Here is a 25,140-nt window from a genome sequence, read left to right on the forward strand (position 1 = left end):
GCCGCTGTTGCTTTTACGACGCCGAGGTCACGTGACGTCACGCGCAGGCGCGGTGGCGTGTCGCGCTACCCTTGGTCTTCTCGTTGCGCCATATTTGTTGGCGCCGTGCGCTGGATAGGACGCTCTGTATTCCTTGCGTTTCCGAAATTCAAATTACACGGAAATAGGATGTCTAGAATATTGAACATGGAAATGGGTAATTATTTTATTACGTAAATAACTGTGTAATATATAAATAGAATCCTATTCATTCGTGAAATGCGACAATCGCGTACTTGTATCGTAACAGGATAAAATCTCGCGCGCGTATTCGTTCGAACAGATTATATTGCTCGCGTAATAATAAAATGAAAATATCGAGATAAACGAGATTTAATGTCACACAATATTAATTTATTCATATTAGATATGAAATTTTTAAATGGAAGAGAGTTATTTCATTTCTATTTGATATATATATTAACGTAACACAAACAATTCTTGCCGCTGTTCCCTTTATTACGCCGAGGTCACGTGACGTCACGCGCAGGCGCGGTGGCGTGTCGCGCTACCCTTGGTCTTCTCGTTGCGCATATTTGTCGCGCCGTGCGCCGGATAGGACGCTCCGTATTTCTCGCGTTTCCGAAACTCAAATTATACGCAAATAGGATGTCTAGAATTGAACATGGAAATGGGTAATTATTTTATTACGTAAATAACTGTATAATATATAAATAGAATCCCATTCATTCGTGAAATGCGACAATCGCGTACTTGTATCGTAACAGGATAAAATCTCGCGCGCGTATTTGTTCGAACAGATTATATAGCTCGCGTAATAATACAATGAAAATATCGAGACAAACGCGATTTAATGTCGCACAATATTAATTTATTCATATTAAATATGAAATTTTCAAATGGAAGCGAGTTATTTTATTTCTATTTGATATATTTATTAACGTAACATAAACAATTCTTGCCGCTGTTGCCTTTACTCGCCGAGGTCACGTGACGTCACGCGCCGGCGCGGTGTCGTATCGCGCCACTCTTGGTCTTCTCATTGCGCATATTTGTCGCGCCGTGCGCCGGATAGGATGCTCCGTATTTCTCGCGTTTCCGAAACTCAAATTATACGCAAATAGGATGCCTAGAATATCGAACATGGAAATGGGTAATTATTTTATTACATAAATAACTGTGTAATATATAAATAGAATCCCATTCATTCGTGAAATGCGACAATCGCGTACTTGTATCGTCACAGAATAAAATTTTGCGCGCATATTCGTTCGAACAGATTATATTATTCGCTTAATAATACAACAAAAATATCGAGACAAACGCGATGTAGGTTTAATATTAATAATCATATTAGGTATGAAATTTTCAAATCGAAATGAGATATTTCGTTTTAATTTAATATACATATTTACGCATGTGACCGTCATCATCAACATATCGCGCGGTCTTCTTGCTGCGTCATATTTGTTCGCGCGTGTTCCGAATCAAACGTTCCATGTTTCTTGCGTTCCGTGTTTCTTGCGTTTCAAATTCAATTGCCCGCAGATATGATACCTAAAGTGCTAATGTGGACAGATTATTTTATTGCGTAAGTAATAGTGCAGTGAGTAAATATAATCCCATTCGTTTATAAATTGTTACTTTATACAATTTTCGTACCTGTTGCGTCGCGGCAAGTGAAATTCTCTCGTGGCTCGCGTAAATGTCAAGAGTACCGAATAAAGTGATCGTTGTTAATGTGTATGTGATTCGAGAAAGCTGTCAATAAAATTTTATTGGAAAGCAGAACTTGGTGAGTGCATTAATTACTATTTACTATATTTCTCCGATCTAAAATAAAATTACATTTTGTTAGGTTTGATATTTAAAATAAGTAAAAAACATTATATTATTTAAATAATTATAATGATACTATATTATAATTGAACAAAATATTCGTATTAAATATTTTACTTCTTAACTTAATAATTTTTTGATACATTAAAAATAAAAGATTAATTGAAGTAGCATGTAATTTTAACATAAAAATTTAAAAAATATAATAAATTATTTTTTATTAATCTTACATATTCTAAAATCAAAAGTACTTGTTCAATAAATAATAATTGCATTTCCAAAAAAGAAAATGGGTGCATAGGACAGGGTGAGTGAATTAATTGATATTTAAGTTAATAATTGTTATGTATTATTTGCATTAACGTATTGCGTCAGTTTTGTTACATTAACATAATCTGAGAAATATGTTGCTTAAAAAATCTTTAGTAATATATCTGAAATTTACTTCTTAAATGAGATATTCAAATTTTTAAGAATATATTTCGATTTCCATTTAATGTGCAAGATAATAATAGTAATATTTATATGGAAAATATAGTGAAAATTTATTATATAAAGATTTTTTCTCACTAACGTTCTTATTTTTTTCTTTGAAAATTAAAAATTCAAAGTAACAAATTTAACGCAACTTGCTATTTACATTACGTTGATTAATATGAAACTAAATACTGTGAATTTTGTCCAGAGAATTTATTTGTTTATTATTTGTTGTTTTGCAATTTGTACAGAAAAGAATGAGGAACACTGTTGTGAATGAAAGAGTCATGGACACGCACAAGTATAAATTTTTCAAAATTTTTTTTTACTAAAGAAACATATTTGCCTGTAGTAGCATTTGCCTGTAGTAATGAATACGCACGACAAAGTAGAATTAAGTCATACAAGATTAGCTTGTCTCTCTCTCTCTCTCTCTCTCTCTCTCTCTCTCTCTCTCTCTCTCTCTCTCTCTCTGTGTGTGTGTGTGTGTGTGTGTGTGTGTGTGTCTGTCTTTGCATATACACATAACACACATCAGTACACGCGACTTATTTATTTTATACTAATATTATAATTGAGAATCTTCGGCAATTATTATAGATATAGACTATAGAGCGTAATATGTAATGTTGATACGCGAATACAGTACAGATTACAAACGACAGATTCTAGTTTACAGTGAGCATTCAGTTTTATTCAATAAGAAAAGTTTAATAATAAAAGTTTAATAATAAAAATTTAATAAGAAAAGTTTAATAATAAAATATGTCAAAATCTTGGAACAAAAATATAAATATATTATCGTATTTTACGTTAATATTATTAAAAAATTTTGAATACATAAACTTCATAAAAAAATCTTTTCCTTCTTTATATTTCTTTATATTATCCTTTTTCTTTATATGTGTGTGTATTTAAATAGATTTTTCTTTGACTCTCTGAGATTATATCATATTCTTTATTTATCTCAGCTCTCTGAAAATCTACATTTGTAAATTCTTAGGTTTCTGTTTTTGTGATTTATCGAATTTAATTTTTTAATATAAGCTTAATTGTGCAAAGTTGTAGATTTCTAAAATAATTACTTTTATATATTCTCAAATTTTATTATTTAAGTTAAATTTGCTCAACTGTGAATTTCGTAAAGATATTTTTAATATTTTTATTTTTATGAATTTTTACGATATAAATTTAGTATAAACTGTTAAATTAAAAGAATTATAGAATACTTCCCTCCAGACTTGAATTTTCGCTTATATGTCGTACATTTTTTTTCCCACTGTCATGGTCATAGCAGTTTAACTAGCTTACGTGTATCTGAATCTGACAATCGGAATTTATCTATTCGCTTATCCTAATCATGCTTGAGCGACAAAGGACTGCGAAATCTGTCTATATACATTTCTGGAGGTTCACACGATTTTAAAAGTATTCTTAACTATTGCCAGTACTATTACTGCCAGTATTTGGCAGTATTGAGTTATCAAAATATGTTAGAGCCTCGTATCAGTTAAATATTAATTGTATTATTGTTGATGACGTAGCCTTGAGCATTGTTTACGCGCCGGGTTAGCGCGCGCGCACTATATGTATATACGGCCGGTATTTACGAACCGTCCACGTGTTATTTTTCTCTAATCGGCGTTCATAGGAGCAGATAGCAGTGCGTGTCGCGCCGCGTCCCTTCGTATTTTTTTTTATTGTTAAACAATACCAAATGTTGTAGCATCATATGAATAATAGTAAATACTTATTAATTATGATTGATTAATGACATAAATGTATCGAAAAAATGACTTCTTAACAAAATAGATATTTCGCGTCTTATTCCTATTGAAATTTATGACTTTTTAAAAATGATAACCCCTCTAAAGGGTATGGCCTTGTCGTGGCAGAGGGGCTCAGTATTCTGAGGGGTTACCTAAGCAGCATTATTAGTCGGCAGAATATTGGCCACTGTTGATCCGATGTCGACTGATAATTTGCCGATTAATTTGTGCTACTCGGGTACGTACTCCAAAGACGAAGAAGCTAACCAATACCCGTTGCACAGTTATTAGTAACATTAATATTAACATTGAATAATATTACTGTTATTAATAACTTTTCCGCCGCCGATTTAATTGAATAAACGAACTGTAGCCAGTTCGTCGCGTCGCGCGTTTTCTTCGGGAGTGCCGTACTAGAGTAAATCGTAGTAGAGTAAATCAGACTGAAAGGCTTTTCCTCGTCCTGCGAGGGCTCGTTTGAGAAGTATCACGGTTCGTGCCGGGAGTCGTACTGTCAAGGGGTGCAGGGAGCATGGGATGTCTCATTGAGACGTAGTCGGCTACGTCTTCACGCCACGTGCGTCGCGGCACTGGTGATGCCGGCTGTGAATGTTACACGCACTCGCTATCGCTTGATGTGTTGTGTTTCGCACAGTTGCAAAATGCATTAAACGGCTAATTGAGAACACGCTCTGTCTTCGACAAGTGGTTCGGTCCCAATCGGCAAGAATTCAATCGATCGACTTGCTTTCGTCGCTTTTCTTGTTTTCTCTCCCTAATGAATCGCGTTTAATCTGACTTGACCAGAACTTAGTATATCGGACGGTTTTTGCGTGTGCCGAGAGGCTGGATCCCGGTTGCCCGATTGTCTAGATTGTTAGGCATCGGCGGTGGGTACCTTCTCTCTCGTCACATCTACCAGCCTTCTCGATAGCCAGGGTGACTTTTGATATCACGTGTATGGTATCCGCCCTGGTGATTCGACCTGAACCGTTGGCTATGCGATGATTGAGTCAATTTTAGACGTGATTTCTCAGAAACAAGAGACGTCGGATTCAAGTCAGTCGATTCGTCTTCTTCCGCTTCGGTCCTAGCCTTTGCTCGAAGAGTTATCGTGTGTCCCGAAAAGCTCACCGACCCGGGTGCTGACTGGACCGACGGAACTTGATATTTTCACGGGCAGCTAAACGCGGAGTGCCGTCAAATATCGCGCGTATAGAGTAAATCAGACTGAAAGGCTTTTCCTCGTCCTGCGAGGGCTCGTTTGAGAAGTATCACGGTTCGTGCCGGGAGTCGTACTGTCAAGGGGTGCAGGGAGCATGGGATGTCTCATTGAGACGTAGTCGGCTACGTCTTCACGCCACGTGCGTCGCGGCACTGGTGATGCCGGCTGTGAATGTTACACGCACTCGCTATCGCTTGATGTGTTGTGTTTCGCACAGTTGCAAAATGCATTAAACGGCTAATTGAGAACACGCTCTGTCTTCGACAAGTGGTTCGGTCCCAATCGGCAAGAATTCAATCGATCGACTTGCTTTCGTCGCTTTTCTTGTTTTCTCTCCCTAATAAATCGCGTTTAATCTGACTTGACCAGGACTTAGTCGGACGGTTTTTGCGTGTGCCGAGAGGCTGGATCCCGGTTGCCCGATTGTCTAGATTGTTAGGCATCGGCGGTGGGTACCTTCTCTCTCGTCACATCTACCAGCCTTCTCGATAGCCAGGGTGACTTTTGATATCACGTGTATGGTATCCGCCCTGGTGATTCGACCTGAACCGTTGGCTATGCGATGGTTGAGTCAATTTTAGACGTGATTTCTCAGAAATAAGAGACGTCGGATTCAAGTCAGTCGATTCGTCTTCTTCCGCTTCGGTCCTAGCCTTTGCTCGAAGAGTTATCGTGTGTCCCGAAAAGCTCACCGACCCGGGTGCTGACTGGACCGACGGAACTTGATATTTTCACGGGCAGCTAAACGCGGAGTGCCGTCAAATATCGCGCGAAAGACTTATCGAAAGTTAGTTTCCGCGCGCTTATAATAATTCGCGAGTGTGTTTCGCGAGTGTCCTGTGCTGCGAGGACATCCGACGACCCGACACCTTGAGAGGAGGAGGAGGCCTAGGAAAGGCATCGGGCACCGGCGGAGCAACCTTGCGGTAAGTATAAATTTTTTGTCGAGATGAAATTATTTCTTTTTTCATTTATTTGGAATTATTTCTTTTTTCATTTATTTCATTGAATTCAATCATTTAAAATTTATACTTTGGGAAAGAAAAATAATTTAAAGTTTAATATGAATTTATTTCTATAAAGATCTTTTTTGAAAATTATTTATTAATTATTAATTATTTTCATATATATCTAATTGAAAAACAAGATTCGATATACGTAAACATTTTTAAAATATCTAATGTTTCGAACGCTAATATAATTTGAATATTCTCTTTGTATGTTACAGAATCATCGTAGCTACGTTGCAGATTTACTCCGCTGTTGCGCATCGGATCGGTGAGTGATAAATTTTTTATACTTGTAGGGATAACAAATCTATGAAACTTATATTAGATTATTTTTATTATTATGGTATTATATTATTATATTATTATAGTATTTATTATTAAAATTTTGCAGTTGGATATATTTTCATAGATTTGTTGTCCTAAAATGGATAGATGTAAACAGTTTAAGATTGTATATTTAATCTTGGTATAACATTATTGATTTATTATAATGTACTTGCACAAATAGAGTTCTTTGTATTGATTTTATTATTTTATATCGTTTTTTATATTTCATTTGCGGGATATATTAATTGCTAAAAATTATCAAATAATTTTGCAAGAAAATATAAATAAAATAAGTAAAGTAATTTAATCGTTTTAAGAAATTAAATTAAATTAAATACTTATGTACCATATAAAGTGACAGATATTTTGAAAATAATAGAGTTTAATTTATTAGGTATTTTTTGGAAATATATAGAAATATATAGAAATATATAGGAAATATAGAATTTATTCATCTATAGAATTAATATGTAGAATTTATTAGTTCATTAAATTTTTAAAATAAATAAACATTTGAAATAGCATAAAAGAAATAAAATCGCGTAAAAGAAATTTAATTCAAATTCTTCAAAAGTATTAAATTTTTATTTTAAATGTTTTATATATATTCTCATATTCAACTCATATTCAAGATCGGAGATCATATTATGACTCATATTATGATATATTTCTCATATTAAATGAAGAAATATAAATGGAAATATAAAATATAAATATAATTATGACTCTCTGTTGGATTGGATTACTATGATTGAAAAAATAGTAATCTTTGAGGTCTGATCGCCACTGTCTAAATTGATCGGGCATTGTGTCTAGGACTATCCTAGACTAAATACATTAGACCAACAGCCCAGTCGGGGCAGGGATTAACTGGAGGTCACGGTCCTCCGATCTATCCTGAGCCCACATTCTAGGCGTACGAGACCTTCGGGAAATCTCTATTGCGTCTATACTGCAAGCTGCCCAACGGAGGCTTAAAGTAGTCTGAGAGTAGGCATGTACTCTCGCCTTCCGGAGGAAACGTGCCCTTGCAGAGAAGGTTTGTCAGGTGTCCTGGCTTTACGAAGTCCAGTGCGCCGGGCTGGCGTTTGTTGTTTGGACCCGTGAGTCCTAGCGGCCTGGAAACCGCGTCGTGTTGGTGCCTATTGACGTTTGGACATGTGTCATGAGGATTGAAATGAAAAGAGAGTCATAATTTATATTTATATGAAATAAGAATAATATAAATACACATATTATGTATTTTTATTTATTACCCATCTTTCCTCTTCCCATATTTTGATACCAAGATTAAATATTTAAATCGGTGCATGAAAGAGATATATATATGTAGTATATATGTATGAAATTCAGAAATTTTTTAATAATGAATATTATAAACATAAATAAATGTTCAGCAAACATTAACATAACAAATTATACAACAAGCATGCCGATTTGATCCTAATCACGTTTAATCTATCCATCTATATAATAACTTGGCTTTACGTAAGTTAAAGCAAAATTTAATATGACGTGAGATTCAGTAAATGTTTTGTCTCGCGGAATATAAATTAATAATTATAAATTATGAATTTACTCTTATTTAAAATACATTATTTTGTATTGAAATCTTTGAAAGTTTATTTTTAATTTAATTCTAATTTAATACAAGTATTGTTAATATATTTTTTCATTTACATTATTTATTGAATTTATTATTACTCATACTATTATATTTGATGAATTGCATAGATACAATATCTAGTATTTAGAATTTATATCATAACAATTTACGTAATATTGGCATGCTGATTATACGAGAAATTTATTATCTCGCTTGAATCTCACGTCATTCATTTTGAATCTTTTACATCGTTCTCATCTAATTCAAGCACTGAGAAAAAGATTTCTTTAGATTTAGCAATTCTATTTGTTTGATTTGAATTTATTTAACTTAAACAACGTAATTTTATATTAAAATTTAGTTGGTGAATTAAGAATTTTGTTGTTGTTTGTTTTGTTAAAATATACTACGATGTTTAATAGAAAAAACATTATTATTTAAAGGAAATAAAATTTATTTTTGAACTAAATAATATTTTGTTTGGCTAGATTAAATATTGTTTCAATGAAAGAAAGAGATTCTTTAATAAAACATAATTCTTTGTTAAAACATAAATAAAGAGCGTTATTATTTTACAAACAATTTATTAAATAAATATTTTATTTAAAATAAAGTTACTTATTATTTGAAAAATTGAATTTGTAGAATTAATAATTTATTTGGACTATTTCAAAAGATAAATTTTTTTGAATCTAATAAAATTTATTAAATCTAAAGAAATCATTCTCTTTGTGTGGTGACAGTTAAATAAACGGTTTCGATCGTAAATAATACAAACGTGAATAATACGAATCATATGGGTCTTAGATTTTTTCTCATTGAACATATTTTTCTTTGAATATATATTAATTATATAGATCACAATATTTTTCTATTTTTATTATCGCAATACTTTTATTATTCAATTTTCTTAAATTCTTTTTATCATAATGTAATTGAATTTTTTTATTTTAAATCGAAGATTAATCACATGTACAAAAAACGCGATATTATTATATGAGCTTCAAAAATTTCATATAAATTTTAGAAGATTTTACCATAAATTTCATATTTTATTAATATTGAATGGCCTTCGCGACCGACACGATTGTATGACCGTTATGCGCGCGTCGAACAAAGAATCTGCCGGCATATTTAGCCGGTAATTGAAGGAGTACCTCCTTTCTTATTTCTGGCTATATGTGGCCAGAAGTTCTGGCTATGTGACCAAATCGACGATGGAGCAACGTGGCCAGGAACAGCGAAAGGTAGGTCCAATCTGGCCTGAAGAATCACAAAAGATTAATCAATAATATATATATAGAGAGAGAAACTAAAAATAAGTAAGTAATTAATAATAGTAATTTAATAATAGTAATTTTTATATGTGCGATTGCACGTAATTGGGGGGGGAATGATAAAGTGCTTTCTATATCTGCACTATAGGTAGTACTGTACTATCTGTAGATAGTACTACAGTATCTATAGCATTATGAAAATTCGGGTGGGTAAGAATTCGGGTGGGAAACAATTAAAACAATAAGGAAATGTTATAAAAATTAAATATTCTATGATGATTTTATTTAAATAAATTTATTATAAAATGATATTTACAATTACATTTTTTCATATGATTATATAATTACATTTAAATGTAATTATGAAGAATTAACAAATTAAATTAGAAATTAATAAAATAAATTAATTAAAAATAATACGGGTAGGTAGGAATATTAAAAAATTCGGATAGAACAATGGTTTAAGGATTTGTTTAATTTAATAATTTAAAAACTTATTGTAAATGTGTTTAAAAGATTAATTGTAAAAAGAACAAAATATAATAAATAACATTTGGTTGGTATTTTAAACGCCTAATCTATTTATTATATTCTATTCTTTAAATATTTTCGATTTAAAAATATAAAATATAAAAGCGCTGTATTTATTTGTACATAATTATATATTTTTTATTTTTTTTATATTTTATTATTACTTAAAATGATTTTCAATATAATATATGATATTATATAAAATATAATATAACATGGTAAATAAAAATAAAAAATATATAATTATTATATTATTGATTGAATTTTGTATTCTATCCTATATCTTGCGGAAAGTTTTGTATTTTTATCTTATTGTATTATATTATTGTGTTATGATGTTTTTTTCTTTCTTTTTATTAAACTTTTGTATTTTTATTATATTTTTATTGAATATTATTCAATTATGTTCTATATTGTAATAATTTTTTTTATATTGCATAAAAATAATAAATATAAGAAAATTTAAAATATGTATATAAAGAAAAGAGGACCGCCAAGAAATGAAATTGGCGGGGGTGGCGGAGGGCCTCTACAAATTGATCTGTTTCTAAAAACGTAAGAAAAGTTATAGCATAGAAGATTGTTGTAACTAACGAGATTTGTCAGAATTGTGATAAAAAAATCAGTACGACACTTTTCCATTTTGTGAAACAAGGACGGATACAGATTGATCGTCCCTTTTTATTTAATTGTCAGTCCTGCATATAGCATGGAACAAAACCACAAAATCCTGGACATAGCACGAATGAGAACCACGCAATCATGGACATTACCTACAGGATCATGGATATTGGCTACATAGTTTAATGTCCACGTTTTTATGAACATAGAGGCGCTTTAAAATAAAGTGCAGCTAAGTCCCGGTCTACAATAGGTTATTTAAGCCTTAAATCATAAGAAATGGACGAATCATAGTCAAAGAATAGGAGAATAATCGATTATGATTGGTCAATTTCTTATGACTTAAGGCTTAAATCACCTATTGTAGCTCGGGACTAAATCGCGGGCATGTCCGCTCTCAGGCTTCTCTCTGCTACAGGAGAAGGAGAGAAAGAAGAAGATTGTTCTTCTTTTTGTGTACGAATTTCTTATATCGATTACACCATAATCAATTCAGTGTATTTGAAAATGCTACAGTTTTATTTCTCAGTCAATGTATTTCAGTTCTTTGTTTACGTAATTACACGTTTGCATATTCTAATCGATCATATGATTACATTATAGATAACGAGGAGCAGATAACCCAATCTTATAACCTTTACATAGATAAACTTAGGCAGTAGCATATAGTTCAATATTATTCAATTTCTAATACGAATCCTTAAAAATAATACTTGTATTTTTAATCAGTGAACATTTAAAAGTAATTTAATGAGATAAATGCAACAAAATCTGAATGGCAAAATAAGAAAAATGAGAATAAAAAAACTGGAAAGATTTGTATTTTAATGCTTTATTACAAAAAGTTAAACAATTTTCTTAACAATAATCGTGTTATATTGACAATTGCAGTAGTAGCTTTATTGCAAAAATTTTGTACAGTGAACAGTGTTATTGCAACTGTAACAACATGGGAGGTGGAGATTTGGTGAGTAATTCATTAAAAAGAAAGAGGGAATTAGAAAACAAAATTATGTAAAGTGTTTGCCATATCTTTTCATTAATAAACATAAAATCCTTTAAAGAATTTGAAGAAATCATGGCATCCATCAACCATGAAAAATATGGAGAAAGTAAGAAAAGCTGAACAGCAGAATAATCAAGAGAATAAAAGGATAGCCGAGTTAAAGAAGCAAATTGAAATGGAAAAAGATCGGGAAGATATAAAAAAGTATGCTATGGAACAAGGTGTAATAGAAAATAAAGATAATAAGAAATTGGATTGGATGTACAAAGGACCTAATCAAATGGTCAATAGAGAAGAGTATTTGTTAGGAAGGCCAGTTGACAAGGCTTTTGAACAAATGCAGCAGGCGGAAAAAGATGCAGAGTTTAATAGAATGCCAAAGAATCATGTCGAATATGGTAAATAAAAGATGTATGAATTATACAATATATATTATATAACAGTTATGATATAATAGTCGGATTGCAATTATTCAAATCTTTATATTTTATATCTTTTGTTGTACCTACAAGTTATAATCTAACATATTTCTATATATAATTAGTAATATATAGTTTTTATAGATTATAAATTTATATATATATTTATTTATTGAAATTATTATATATTATATATCATATATAGCATTAATTTGTGATTAATATTGTATATAATATACAATATTATAGAGACTGATCTTAATAATTTTGAAATATACTTATCATTGTGAATACATTTGCAAAATTTTAGTCAATTCTAATTATTTATTAAAAAATTATTAATAAAGAAAGTTTGAAAAGTATAAGAAGTTTGAAAAGTATAAGAATTTATATCAGTACTGAAAGATATAATTAAGATATAATTACACGCGTGTGTAGTTTAATGTATTATGTGTGTATTTAATATATTATTAAACATTTTATATATTTTTTTTTTTATTTGATAGAATGCATTCCACCTTCACTGCGATTTTTCTCTGGCAATGAACAAGTGGATCTGGCTAGAAAAATACAAGAGGATCCTCTATATGCTATAAGGAAGAAAGAAATAGAAAGTAGGAATCAACTTTTGAAAAATCCTGTTAAACTGAAACAACTTAAAGAATTGGTAAATGGATATTGATATACTTGCTTTTTTATACTTTGAATCATATGTTTATTTATACAAACACACAGACACAAAGTGTCTCATAATTAATGGTACATTGCTTGTGCATAGACAAATGATAAGATATCTTATGTATGGCTCATAGTACAGTGCATGTTCCTAAATATCTCGTCATTTCTAGCAATCGCGAACGCATTGGGCGATTGTATTTTATTATGTGTTCGTTGATGAATCGATATATACTTATTTAGCGATTTTTATTAATTAACAATTCATTACTTGCGAATTAATTACGAAAATTATAAAATAAAAAGGTAAAGAACTTTTCTCAGTTGTATTCACTGTATCTGTATATGAATTATGTACCTTAAAGATACTTTGTGTATACACGCGCGTCTACACTTACGCTCACACACACACAATGCGCACGCGCGTGTATATTTATATTTATGCAATTATTTATTTCTTTTATAGCTAGAGCAGCAATCGTCAAAAAGTAAAAGCGAAAAGAAAAAAAAGAAATCGAGGCAAAAGAATAGTAGCGAAGATGAAACGAAATTAGATATGTTGTTAGCTACCAAATATAAACAGTTAAAAGATAATATTAGTGAAAAAAACTTGTTAAAATCAATGAAAAAAATAAAACATAATCGAATAAAAAAGTCAAAAAAACATTGCCATGATTCTGATAATGAAACGTCAGACAGTTCTGAGGACACTTCTGTTAAGAAAAAACACAGACGGCGAAAAAAGCGAAAGAGAAGTACAAGTGATAATGATGATGACGCTATTGATAATAGTAGTAGCGAAAGTATTGTCAAATATGAAAAGGAAAGTAAAAGAAAGGCATATGATAGGAAACATTCGACAGATGATATGAAGCTAGACGACAGTAAAAAACAAGTTAGGAAAAGAAAATTAAGCGAAGATAGAAGCGAGAGAAGCAAAAAGTACAAAGAAGAATATAAACATAATACGAATAATAGACAAAAGCAATATGAAGATAATAAGGAAAGAAGTAATTCAAAGAATAAATATGATGATAAAAGAATATATTCACCGAAGAAACAAACTGATACAATGGTGAGTGAGAAGGCTTTAATTTCTAATAATGCAAAATTAATTTTATAAATTAACTAAATAAGAGATAATTCAAAATGAAAAATGTACATAAGTATATGTTGTATTAAAATGGATTTTTGTATCATTTAAAAAGAAAAAAAATATTGTCTTTAATATATATTTGATAAAGATGAAAATTTAGTTTTATGTAATAATATTGGTATATATAATATGTGGGTTAAGATATTTGATTTTACAGATATATACTAATAAAAAAATGGTAATTAAATCTGACATCGATTATAAATTAAAAAATAAAAAAGAAGAAAGATATCAATCAAAAGCAAGACCAAGTTTTACAGAGGAGGAAAAAGAACAACGGCGAAAAGAAATGATGGCAAATGCAGTGTGGCGTGATAAAGAAAGAGAGAAAAATGTACAAATCTATCGTGAGCAAGAAAAGAAGGAAGAGCACAATACATCGTATAATAAGGATTTTATCAGGTACATTATTAAACATTATTTTGCATTTATATACACACACACACACACACACATATATATATATATATATATATATATATATATATATATATATTTGTAACTTAGTGAAATAATGTGAATTGGATTTAAATTGGATATTTGTTATAGGAAACAATTGATTGTTGCAACAGAAATGGGTACGATCGCATCTAGAATCAAAGCAAACATTAACAACATACAACGATCTGATCGAGCCATGGATACAAATTTTGCTAAAAGATGATTTTTATCTGTGATCATATATATATTTTGTACAATTACACAATACTGGAATTTTCATACGAAAATTATATACATAAAAATGTTTTGAAAATTATACTATACATATAATACATATGCATGTATGTACAAAATATCTTATTTTAATTTTTTTCATTAAAATTTCTTGAAAAGTAAGACTTCTACCTAAAAAAAAATTTGTGTAAAGATTTTCATGATTTTCGAGAATGTGTTGCCATACTAGTGTCAATTTTCAATATACATCGAAAATGGCCCATTTTTATTGAAAATTATTTTTTAATAGTTATTTTTTCTCCATCAATCCTGACGAATTTCATAATCATAAAAGAAAACTCCAGAAGTAATTGAATATCAATATTATCAGCTATTGATATAAATTTTGATTTTGATAAATATTTAAATAACATTAATTCATAATTTTTTATACAAATACTTTATAAATAAATATGCATATTTGACTACGATGTCATAGAACATAGAATTGAATATGTGTATGCTACGATGTCATAGAACATAGAATTGAATATGTATATAGAATTTATCAAAAGTGGAAACCTCTTAATATTTTAGAAAATAAGCATTTTCAAAAAAAAAAAGTATTTTATGTAAAAGTTGTAAGCCTTCTGAATCCTTTTTTATTTATAAAAGTGCTTTAAAGATGGATTATAAGCCTTCTGGTTTATCGTAAGCCACTTTTAGAGAAACTTGTTGATAAAAGTGGATTTAGAATAATGGACTATAAGGTTTTGAAAAAAATCACATGATTATGATAGTGATTGATTCGCAGATGACGCCAGTGTCAAGATTTATTATGGTTGCCACTTTTTTAAATGGATTTTGTATTTTTTGTTACGTAATATAGACTTATTCTCTTTAATATTTTTATAATTTTCATCTTGTTTTAAAATACACGATTGACTCCTTGGATGCCAGTGCTTTCCAAATTCACGCGTGGTGTGTAGTTACGTCACGAAATCTTTTCCTCGCGTTTGTTTTCTGTTGTCCTTTCACATGGGCTCAATTATAATATAACCTACTGTATTTGTAAACGCACATTGCAGGAGATTGTAAAAAACAGATTATTTTTTTATAAAGAGAAAGATTTTTAAAATTGCGGTCATTGTATATTTTTAAGTAAAAGAGAAAAATCGAGGACATTAAACTGAATTAAAAAAAAATTATTTAATTCAATTAAATGTGAAATATAAAATATATTAAATATTTTAGGTTAGTGAGAGTGATCTAAGTTTCATACGTATTTATCGTTTAATGTATCAAAAATAACATAGACTTTATATGACTTTCAATAATAAAATACTATCCGAAGTGTACTAATGATAGAATCTATTGAAAATTTAAAACAATATGAATTCATATAAAGCATAAAATGAAAATTCCATATTTTGTTAGTACATTTTGGGATGATATGTGTGTATACATATCTATATAAGAAATTATCCTTAGGTGTCATTGAAATAAAAATAGCTTATTCAGTATTTTAAATAAAATGGCTACATCGTCGACATTGCCTGGAGCAAAGAGGTTTGTTACTTATCATATTAACAAAAACAATCGATATAAATAAAAATTTTTAATGAAGATTATCAATATTATTTATTACAGAAATACACAGATCAGAAATATAAGGCAAGGCAGCATATTAGATATTGATGCTGATATGTTTCTTAAGATATCTAATTATGAGGACACTCTTAAACAATTAGATATATATTATGGAATTGTTAAAAGACAATTGTTACGTTATCAGAGCTGCATAACCGGCTTGTTTCCGCAGATTTCAAGCGATCGGAAGATTGGTAGCGTACGTGAAAGCATATATTGTGCAGTTGCAATATGGAGTTTGTATCAGGCATATAGACGTATCGATGACGATCGTGGAAAATCATATGAATTAGGACAATCTGCAATAAAATGCATGCGAGGTATTTTAGAATGTTGGATAAAGCAATCCTCTAGAGTAGAACTTTTTAAGAAAAATCAATGTGATCGTTATGCGTTACACTGCAAGTTCTACTTGGATACAGGTGATACAGTTTACGAGGATGCCAACTATCATCATTTACAAGTAAATATTTAATAATTACTACGATATATAGTTTTGCAAAATATTAGTAATAATTTTAGGGAACATAATGGCGTAAATTTATATTTAAATTTATTGATACATATAATAATATACATTAACATATCTTTATTGCTGTTATAATAATTAAATATTATAATATTTATGTTAAATATATTATGACAACAAAATATTTACTTAATTATTACAAATCTATTCTATCCCATATAGATCGACATTGTGTCTCTTTACTTGATATTCTTAGTACAAATGATTTCCTCTGGACTACAAATTATATACACACAAGATGAAGTGGCTTTTGTACAAAATCTGGTATATTATGTCGAAAGAGCATACCGTACACCAGATTATGGTATGTGGGAACGGGGAAGTAGATATAATGATGGAACACCTGAAATTCATGCCAGTTCCATCGGGATTGCGAAGAGTGCATTGGAAGCGATTAATGGCTGTAACTTATTTGGTGAAAAAGGTGCATCATGGTCTGTGATATACGTTGATATAGATGCCCATAATCGCAATCGTAGTATTTTTGAAACAATGCTTCCAAGAGAATCTAGCTCGAAAGTAAGTAATTTCAATTATGAAAGATAAGATTTAGATAAATTTTTATAAGAAATAAATGATTTTTAGAGTGTAGATGCGGCTTTGCTGCCAACGATATCCTTTCCTGCTTTTGCAACTCACGAAGATGTGCTGTACAATGAAACAAAAACTAACATAATTCGCAGACTAAAAGGCAATTATGGCTTTAAACGATTTGGAAGAGATGGTTATAAGACAGTATTAGAGGATAAACAGCGGCGGTATTACAAACCTGGAGAGATTAAGGTTTTGAAACATATGCATTATTATAACACATTCAATGCATAAATGTTGTAATTGATTTTTTTTAAATTAACTTATAAATTTTTCAATTTTAACCATGTAACTGATAGTTTTTTTTTTCTTCAATAGGATTTCGATAATATCGAATGTGAATGGCCAATATTTTACATCTTTATGATAATAGATGGTGTATTTAAGAGTTTATCAGAACAAGTGGAAGAATATCAAAATTTATTGAAAGCGAGAGTGCACAAGGATTTAAATGGAGGTTCATGATAAATATTTTACCATTAATTTCATTAAAATAATGTAAACAATGTCTTGTAAATTTTTGATAATTGTAAATTATACAAGTAATATTTATTCTCTGTTATATAGACCCTGTAATTCCCATGTATTATTATGTACCCATGGAAAATTTAGAAACTGAAAGAAATGAACCAGGCAGCGCTTATCGGCTACCTAGCAATGAAGGAAGAAGCCTGAGGTCTGCGGATCAAGAAGCTGTTCCAATATACTTGTGGAATCAAGCTATGTTCGTAATAGCACAGTTACTCACTTCTGGTCTTTTGCATATCAACGAACTAGATCTGATTCGTCGATATCTTCCATCATATAATCGTCCACGACGAACAGGAAGATATTCTGCTTTCCAGGTAAAAGAAAAAAATGTATTCAAGTGTATTTAAACATTCACTTTATATATTTTAGAAAAAATATATATATTAATCAATTATTTTGATATGACTTGTATAATCATGGCTAATTTTAAAAATAAAAAAAATGATTTTCTGCTCTGAAAGAAAGAAGGAGAAAAGAGGAGGGAGAAAAAAAACAAAAAATTAAGTGACATATTAAATAATATTTTAAAATAAATTATGTGTACTGATTCATAATTTGGAGAATATTTTTTTAAAATAGTTAACTTTTATAGTTTATGATTGAAAATTAATAATTTTTTATTGTGTTCTACACAGGCAAAACCTACTATAGTAAGTAATTTAAAATATATGCTTGCTATTGACACAGTACAATGTATATAATGAAACATTAGTGTTTTTGCTTTTATTTCTTGCATTGTCCAAGAAGTTTGTTATATTTCAATATCTTAGCATGCAATTTTGTAAAAAAATATTTAATATCCAATTTTCGTTTGCAATTTGTAATTCATCTCATTTCTTCCTGTCATAAATTTATATAGAATTCTGTATATTTTAGAAGACTGTTATTTTTGTTACATAGTGTTTTAAAAAAGTCCTCATAATATATGTGTTATATGTGATTTACAAGTATTATTATTCTTTTTTATACCAGGGTACTCATACTGATTTAGTAGTACAAATAGTTCTGATCGCAGAATCTATGCGATTGCAAGCAATGATGGCCACATATGGTATTCAGACACAAACACCTCACGAAGTTGAACCCGTTCAAATTCTGTCGTCCACTCAGCTAGTGAAGGTTTATCAAAAATTAGGAGTAAACAAGAAGCTAAATCTCCAAGGACGACCTGCACGACCTATAGGTTCCTTAGGTACAAGCAAGGTGTGTACTTTATTTTGTACTTTTTTTTTAAATAAAAATGAAAAATATATGCTATATATAATAACTAATAGACGAATTTTCCTATATGTATAGGTGTATAGAGTCTGTGGTATGACAGTGCTTTGTTATCCTTTGATCTTTGAAGTATCTGAATTTTATTTATATAGAGACATGGCTCTGTTAATTGATGATATTAAAACGGAATTACAATTCGTGGGCAAGTACTGGCGTCTTTCTGGTCGTCCCACTGTATGTCTTTTAATACGAGAGGAACATATGCGGTAAGCTTGCATATTTATGAGTTTGTTACGGAAATTAGAGGATTTATTTTGGCAAAAATTTGTTTAGAGATCCGCAATTTAAAAAGATGTTAGACCTTTTTGCGATGTTGAAAAAAGGTTACTGTGATAAGACGAAAGTACGCATTGGCCGACTGCAAAATTTGATTTCATCATCTTGCATTGGTAATATGTCATATAATCTTGGCTTAAAAGATAAAACTCATGAGACACTAATTCAACAAATTTTACAAGTTTAATACCGTTTTGAATGAAGATTTTTAATATTTTTTTTTTTACATTTTTAATGATGTTAAAATAGAATGATTAACTTAGATAATAATATCTATTTTTTATTATTAAAAAAGATAAAAAAAGATAAAAATTATATCTATTGAGTTTTTTCTTTAATTGAACTGTTCTTTTATACATTACGTGAATTTTAAAATTATTCAATTTATGTTATTTACATACAGAACACTTAGACTTCGTAAATACTCTGGAAACAAATCTGGATTTGACACAGTTTAGACAATTGCAGCACGATTATATTGGTTATCAAAGTCTCACGGATGTTCCAAAAGCCATCGCTTATTCTGAAGACATCAAGGATTATTCTGTACGAAATTATTAAAGACAACACTTAATTCCCTAATCAAATAAAAATATCTGTAACTGGCAACCGGTAATCTATTTTTCAGTATATGTTAAATGAACCTCTTGGCAACATATTAAACGAACTTCGTAATAGTGTCGGTTTATATGCCAAATGTCAATTATATGATATTCTAATAAAACGAGAAGGAATTAATTACGAAATCAATGGGGTGACAGGTATTTTACATTGTTTTCTTTCTTTTTTCGATTTTTATTTTTCGTTTATAATTTTTTTCCTACAATCATACATTTTTATTTTAGTTCACGATAACCTGAGATTGTTATATCAACAAGCTGGATCTTTAAGATTCTGGATGGCTGTACGCTATTGCAGCAGCCTGTTAAATCATACGGTAGATAGCATCAGTCCTTTTATCACAGGTGTACTAGTCAAGGGAAAACAGGTATTAAAATAAATGTAATATAAACTAAAAATAAACAAAACTAAATAAAACTAAATAAAAAACTAAATCTATTTCTTCAATTTTTGAAATTAATGATATCAGATCGCAGTGGGAGTGATTGGACAGAAAGAAACGGTATTTGATAAACCCATGACACCGGCGGAAATACAGTCAGTGATGTATTCTACAATACAGCCGCACAACGTGGTACAAGCTGTACTCCAACAAGAAATTCTATTGTATTGCGGTAGACTTATCGGTACTAATCCAGAAATGTTCAAAGGCATATTAAAAATACGCATCGGGTAGGACATCGCTTTTCAATAATTCGCTTCATTCTTTCCTTAATCCTTATTATGTAATACAACATTTAACTACTATTTAAACATTTAGATGGGTCTTGGAGGCGATGAAACTTTACTTACAAATGTTTGTAAAAGACGCCAAGCCGATCGAAAATTATAGTCCTTACGAAGTCCGACAATTTCTTATCAAAGTATTGACTGTCAAGGAATGGGCTCATGAGGAAAAGTATGTTAATCAATAAAATTAACTTTTGAATAAATTTAATGTTCGTATTAATATATTAATATGTTATCTTGTATTAATAGTCTGACAGTGCTCGCCCGCCGAAAAATTGAAGGTTGTTTGTACAGAGTGCCAGCACACTTCTACAATCAAGTATGGGAAATTCTGGTACGTTGTCCTGGCGGTATTGTAATAAGCGGACGAGAATTACTTCAACAAACTGTTGTGTCCAGCATGACTCGTTCCGAGCTTACATTTGCCTTACTTGTGGAATCTTTGCTGCATCATCTACAGGTACCAGAGTATCGTCAGATTATAGTTGAAGTAAGTAGATAATTTTTATCATATTCTCTTGTTTCTTTTTATTTATAGGCTCAAAATATTAAATTTACATAATTTACAATAAAGTTGAGTATAATATACAATTATAAGAGAAAATTAATGAAATTATTGGAAAAATTAAAAATTAATATACAGCAATATATGCTGAAGAAAATAAAGTAAAAGTAAAATATATAAAATGTGAAGATGTAGTCATTACAGCAACAAATTAATATTTATTTTATATAGAGAAATAGTACAAAACTTCTTCTAACTTCTTCTAATTGTAATAATTGTAATAATTACAGCTTATGAGTATTATGTCAACTATTTTGCTTCGAAACCCAGAATTGAGTTTTCAAAAACAGTTAAATCTTAATCAACTTGTGGAAGATAGTTTTATCATGTATTGTAAGGTAACATATATGTACATATATTATACAAGAGTTATACTTCTTTCCTTCTAATTCTTCCTTCTAATTTTATATATTTGTTACATGTTATGTGTTTGTAGGATCACAATATATTGAATGTTAATGACAAATCATCATTCTTCTCCGAGAATTATTCAGTGACTATGGGATATCTTGCTAGAGCCATAGTCAACAATGTTCTTACTGGTGGCTGTGTGACAACTATTGTGGATTCTGGTGATGTCATTGAATCACCCCGAGAAATGTGTAAAATTACATAACAAATTGAATTGATCGTTATAGGAATTAGATCTGAGAGATTATTATTTAGCATTACTAAGTAAATATTATCTATATATGTGTGCCATATATTTCGCCATATATATGATATTACTGCGACATATAAATGTAATATATAAATATATAAAACTATGATATATATATATATATATATATATATATATATATATAAATGTATATATTAAACATAAATAAAAAACTTCAGACTATAAATACAAAAAAATATATTATGTAAGTGTAATAAATAAGATATTTATAATTTCTAACACTAATTTTGTTTCTAGATTATGCAAGTTGAAAGTGTAAAAACAGGATGTACACAAATTCCAGTTAAAAAAAAAAATTTACTAATTATATAATCAGCATTCTTACTATATTCATAAATCTTATCATATCTTACTTATTATGAAGGTATAAAGGTTATTAACTATACGAATTATTTATTATTAATTTGTCCATCAAATCATTCTTAAAAAGAGCCATCGAACATCGGAGACACTATATTAATAGTATTTTTTCAGATGAAAATGCAATGGATTTATTGATTTAATTGATTTATGCCAAAAACTTGGCCCATATCCTTTTGCGAAGTGAATCCTCATCGATTACACTATGGTCGTCAATCTCTTTAGCATGGACTCTCATTGGCTGCGTTTAGCAGAGAAAGCAGATCAGTGAGTCTTTCAGTGATTCTTTATTATGATTGGTTTCTATACTTACATTCAACGAAGATCTAAAGGCAAGGACCAATCATATCGAAAAATCATTGAGCGCTCACTGATCTGTTTTCTCTGCTGAACGCAGCCATTGATCCTCGGAACGCGTCTGCGCGCGTCGATTACCAAGTGGCCGAATAATAACAGTACATGCCATGGCCAATGGGGAGTCGCGATTTTCCGGTTGCATTGAGGTCTCATGGTCGACCGTTGTCGCCGGTGTCGCAATCCATCGTTGTTTTCTTTCATAAATTTTCCTCTAGTCTAGTTCGAGCGCCATTAATAGTAGATATTGTTACATCCGGCGACGCATCCGTTGTAATCGTCGTCGTGTCGTGTTCGTTAACCTTTCGTTATCATCATCGTTGCGTATAATTGTCATTGTTGCCGCCGCTATCGAGATTACTAAAGAAGCTCGTCATTACGATTTCGACCACCAACGTTTACCATCACTGCAGCAACAGCGGTCGAAGCAGCCCTAGCAATCTCTCTCTTTCTTTCCACCTGTTTTTCCCTTTCCTTCTTCCCCCTCTCTTCTCTCTCTTTCTCTCCACTATGATTCCATACTCCACGTGCTTGTCTTTTGGGGGTCATCGCAACGCCCGCTACTGGGTAGTTACATATGACGAAATCTATCCCTACTCGGTGAGTCGTTTAAATCACGTAACGCACGTATTAAAAAAAATATATATATATATATCTGTAGGTATATCTACATCCAGTATTTAAGTATTTTTGTCCGAACTAATATGCGAAATGAATATCTGTCTTATACGTTTCTATCATACTCTTGATTTTTGACAAATTTAATTTTAAAAAATTGAAGATTTGTGAATTGCCTGTTACACCTTCATATATAAAATCACCGACGAGATACTAAGAGACCGATAATCTTACGGGAGTGACGTGACCGCTCTTGGGGCCCGGAGATAATTGAAAAACGTTGATATTATCGACCGTTTTGACTCTACTGAGGATAACAAAGGGAGGAAAACATTTATTTATTACATTTATTTATTATGTTGGATTTAATTTTAAATAAATAGTTCTTTTTACGAATTACGATTAATTTAAAATTAAATCCGTCATGATAACAGTAATAAATGAACGTTATCCTCTCTTTGTTATCCTCGGTACAATCAAAACGGTCGATAATATCAATGTTCTTCAATTATCCCCGGGCCCCCGGGGCCCCATTAGTGCACACGAAAATTTGCCCACGGTTGTCGATCTTTAATAGTATCTCGTCGGTGAGAAAATATTTAAAACAAAATTTAAAGTCGATATTCACAGTCTAGATTCTTAGGATCGTCTTAATGTTTTATTATGTTAAGATGTGATTATGTTGCTTTATGATTGATAACTTCTTAAGACAATACTTAAGATGGTTATAAGATTTGACTATGCATTTAAGATCAGTATTCCTAATCAGTTTTTATATTTAAGATCTTGAAATGATATTTCAACCAATAAGATAGTTGAGTGAATTTATTTAAAACGATCTTAAATATAAGAACTGACTATGAAGATCCGGCCTAAGGCTAGTGTTTTTAGGTATTAGATGATTGGGTGTTTTTAAGCTAATAAAAGAGATACATTTATATATTCATTATAGAAATAAGATTTTCTGTGAAATTCATTTCAAAGGATATACCTGAGTTGAAAAATTCTTTATAATTATTTATTTTCTATAATAAATAAATTCATAATTTTTATTGTGCGTAAATAAACAAAACATACTTGTGTAAATACTTGCATTAATTTCTTTGAAAGAATTAAATTAAATATCTTTAAATATTTTTTGTTATAATTTATGCGGATAAAAGAATTCACGGTACATTACGCTTAAATTTCTTATGTGAGCTTTTCAAAATGCAGCTTATAATTGATAATGTTATCTCAAATAACATTTATATTATTCGTTACTTTTATGATTTGACCAAATCTTTACAGGATAATCGTCCAAACAACATAGATGATCGCTATCAAATATTAAAAAAATTCTTTTTCATCATTTAAAAACATTTAATTTTGATTTCTCTGTGAAGTTAAAGTTGCTCTGAAAAATATTCTTTTTCTATTCGTAATAAGTTCGAAAAGAACTTAGGAGTAATATCGGTCATTGTCAATAGATGGACACGGAGGATTCGATTTCTGGTAATTAAAAATTATACAAAATAGAGTAAAAGATACATTATAAGATTTTTAAACCATTTTTTAAATAAAATAATGATGAAGCGATACCTTGAGAATAAAATTGGTCATAAAATTGGTGTTGGAAATAAAAGTGAATGAATATTTTGACAGTACAATTTTATTTAATTCTGTGTAACAATTAATTAGGAACTTAATATTTTTGAGAGATATATTTGTTATGTGTGTTTGCTAGATATACTATCTAAAAATTATTTTAGTTTTATTGCGAAT

General features: G+C 30.2%; 3 protein-coding genes and 1 long non-coding RNA gene across 13 annotated transcripts in view; 3 read left to right on the forward strand and 1 right to left on the reverse strand.

The window, feature by feature from the left end:
- The first annotated feature begins 10,959 nt into the window (after positions 1–10,959).
- On the forward strand, positions 10,960–14,732 carry LOC105424133 (uncharacterized). Of its 2 annotated transcripts, XM_089078197.1 has the most exons (7): positions 10,960–11,138; positions 11,286–11,649; positions 11,747–12,086; positions 12,614–12,774; positions 13,249–13,857; positions 14,096–14,340; positions 14,488–14,732. In XM_089078197.1, the coding sequence occupies exons 2-7, from the start codon at positions 11,632–11,634 to the stop codon at positions 14,600–14,602; spliced, it is 1,488 nt and encodes a 495-aa protein (XP_088934323.1). In that variant the 5' UTR covers positions 10,960–11,138; positions 11,286–11,631; the 3' UTR covers positions 14,603–14,732. The 2 variants fall into 2 exon arrangements, with proteins under 2 accessions (XP_088934323.1, XP_011632505.2); XM_011634203.3 differs by having other exon boundaries at positions 10,960–11,649.
- On the forward strand, positions 14,581–22,220 carry LOC105424131 (putative phosphorylase b kinase regulatory subunit beta). Of its 7 annotated transcripts, none has more exons than XM_089078194.1 (19): positions 14,581–14,720; positions 16,084–16,161; positions 16,243–16,705; positions 16,934–17,290; positions 17,357–17,554; positions 17,681–17,819; positions 17,930–18,207; positions 18,529–18,543; positions 18,866–19,096; positions 19,190–19,377; positions 19,445–19,560; positions 19,851–19,993; positions 20,076–20,208; positions 20,293–20,435; positions 20,538–20,740; positions 20,829–20,966; positions 21,047–21,287; positions 21,593–21,700; positions 21,799–22,220. In XM_089078194.1, the coding sequence occupies exons 2-19, from the start codon at positions 16,127–16,129 to the stop codon at positions 21,976–21,978; spliced, it is 3,309 nt and encodes a 1,102-aa protein (XP_088934320.1). In that variant the 5' UTR covers positions 14,581–14,720; positions 16,084–16,126; the 3' UTR covers positions 21,979–22,220. The 7 variants fall into 7 exon arrangements, with proteins under 7 accessions (XP_088934320.1, XP_025073339.2, XP_088934319.1 ...); XM_025217554.2 differs by lacking the exon at positions 14,581–14,720 and having other exon boundaries at positions 14,872–16,161; positions 16,243–16,266; positions 16,415–16,705; XM_089078193.1 differs by lacking the exon at positions 14,581–14,720 and adding an exon at positions 14,872–15,846.
- On the reverse strand, positions 20,985–22,856 carry LOC148936502 (uncharacterized). Its single transcript, XR_016139528.1, has 2 exons — positions 22,718–22,856; positions 20,985–22,645 (listed from the first exon to the last, which is right to left on the reverse strand). It is a non-coding gene; the product is annotated as an uncharacterized LOC148936502 (long non-coding RNA).
- Positions 22,857–22,948: 92 nt separating this feature from the next.
- The window catches only part of LOC105424132 (uncharacterized), a 39,551-nt gene continuing 37,359 nt past the window's right edge, over positions 22,949–25,140 (forward strand). The window contains exon 1 of one of the 3 annotated variants that reach the window (XR_016139527.1): positions 22,949–23,358. The gene's annotated coding sequence lies outside the window, so the exon portion shown is untranslated. The remainder of the gene's footprint in view (positions 23,359–25,140) is intronic. The other 2 variants (XR_016139525.1, XR_016139523.1) reach the window with 2 other exon arrangements.

This window comes from Pogonomyrmex barbatus, unplaced genomic scaffold (assembly GCF_055798465.1).
Source record: "Pogonomyrmex barbatus isolate J1 unplaced genomic scaffold, ASM5579846v1 scaffold21, whole genome shotgun sequence".
Classification (NCBI taxonomy): domain Eukaryota; kingdom Metazoa; phylum Arthropoda; class Insecta; order Hymenoptera; family Formicidae; genus Pogonomyrmex; species Pogonomyrmex barbatus.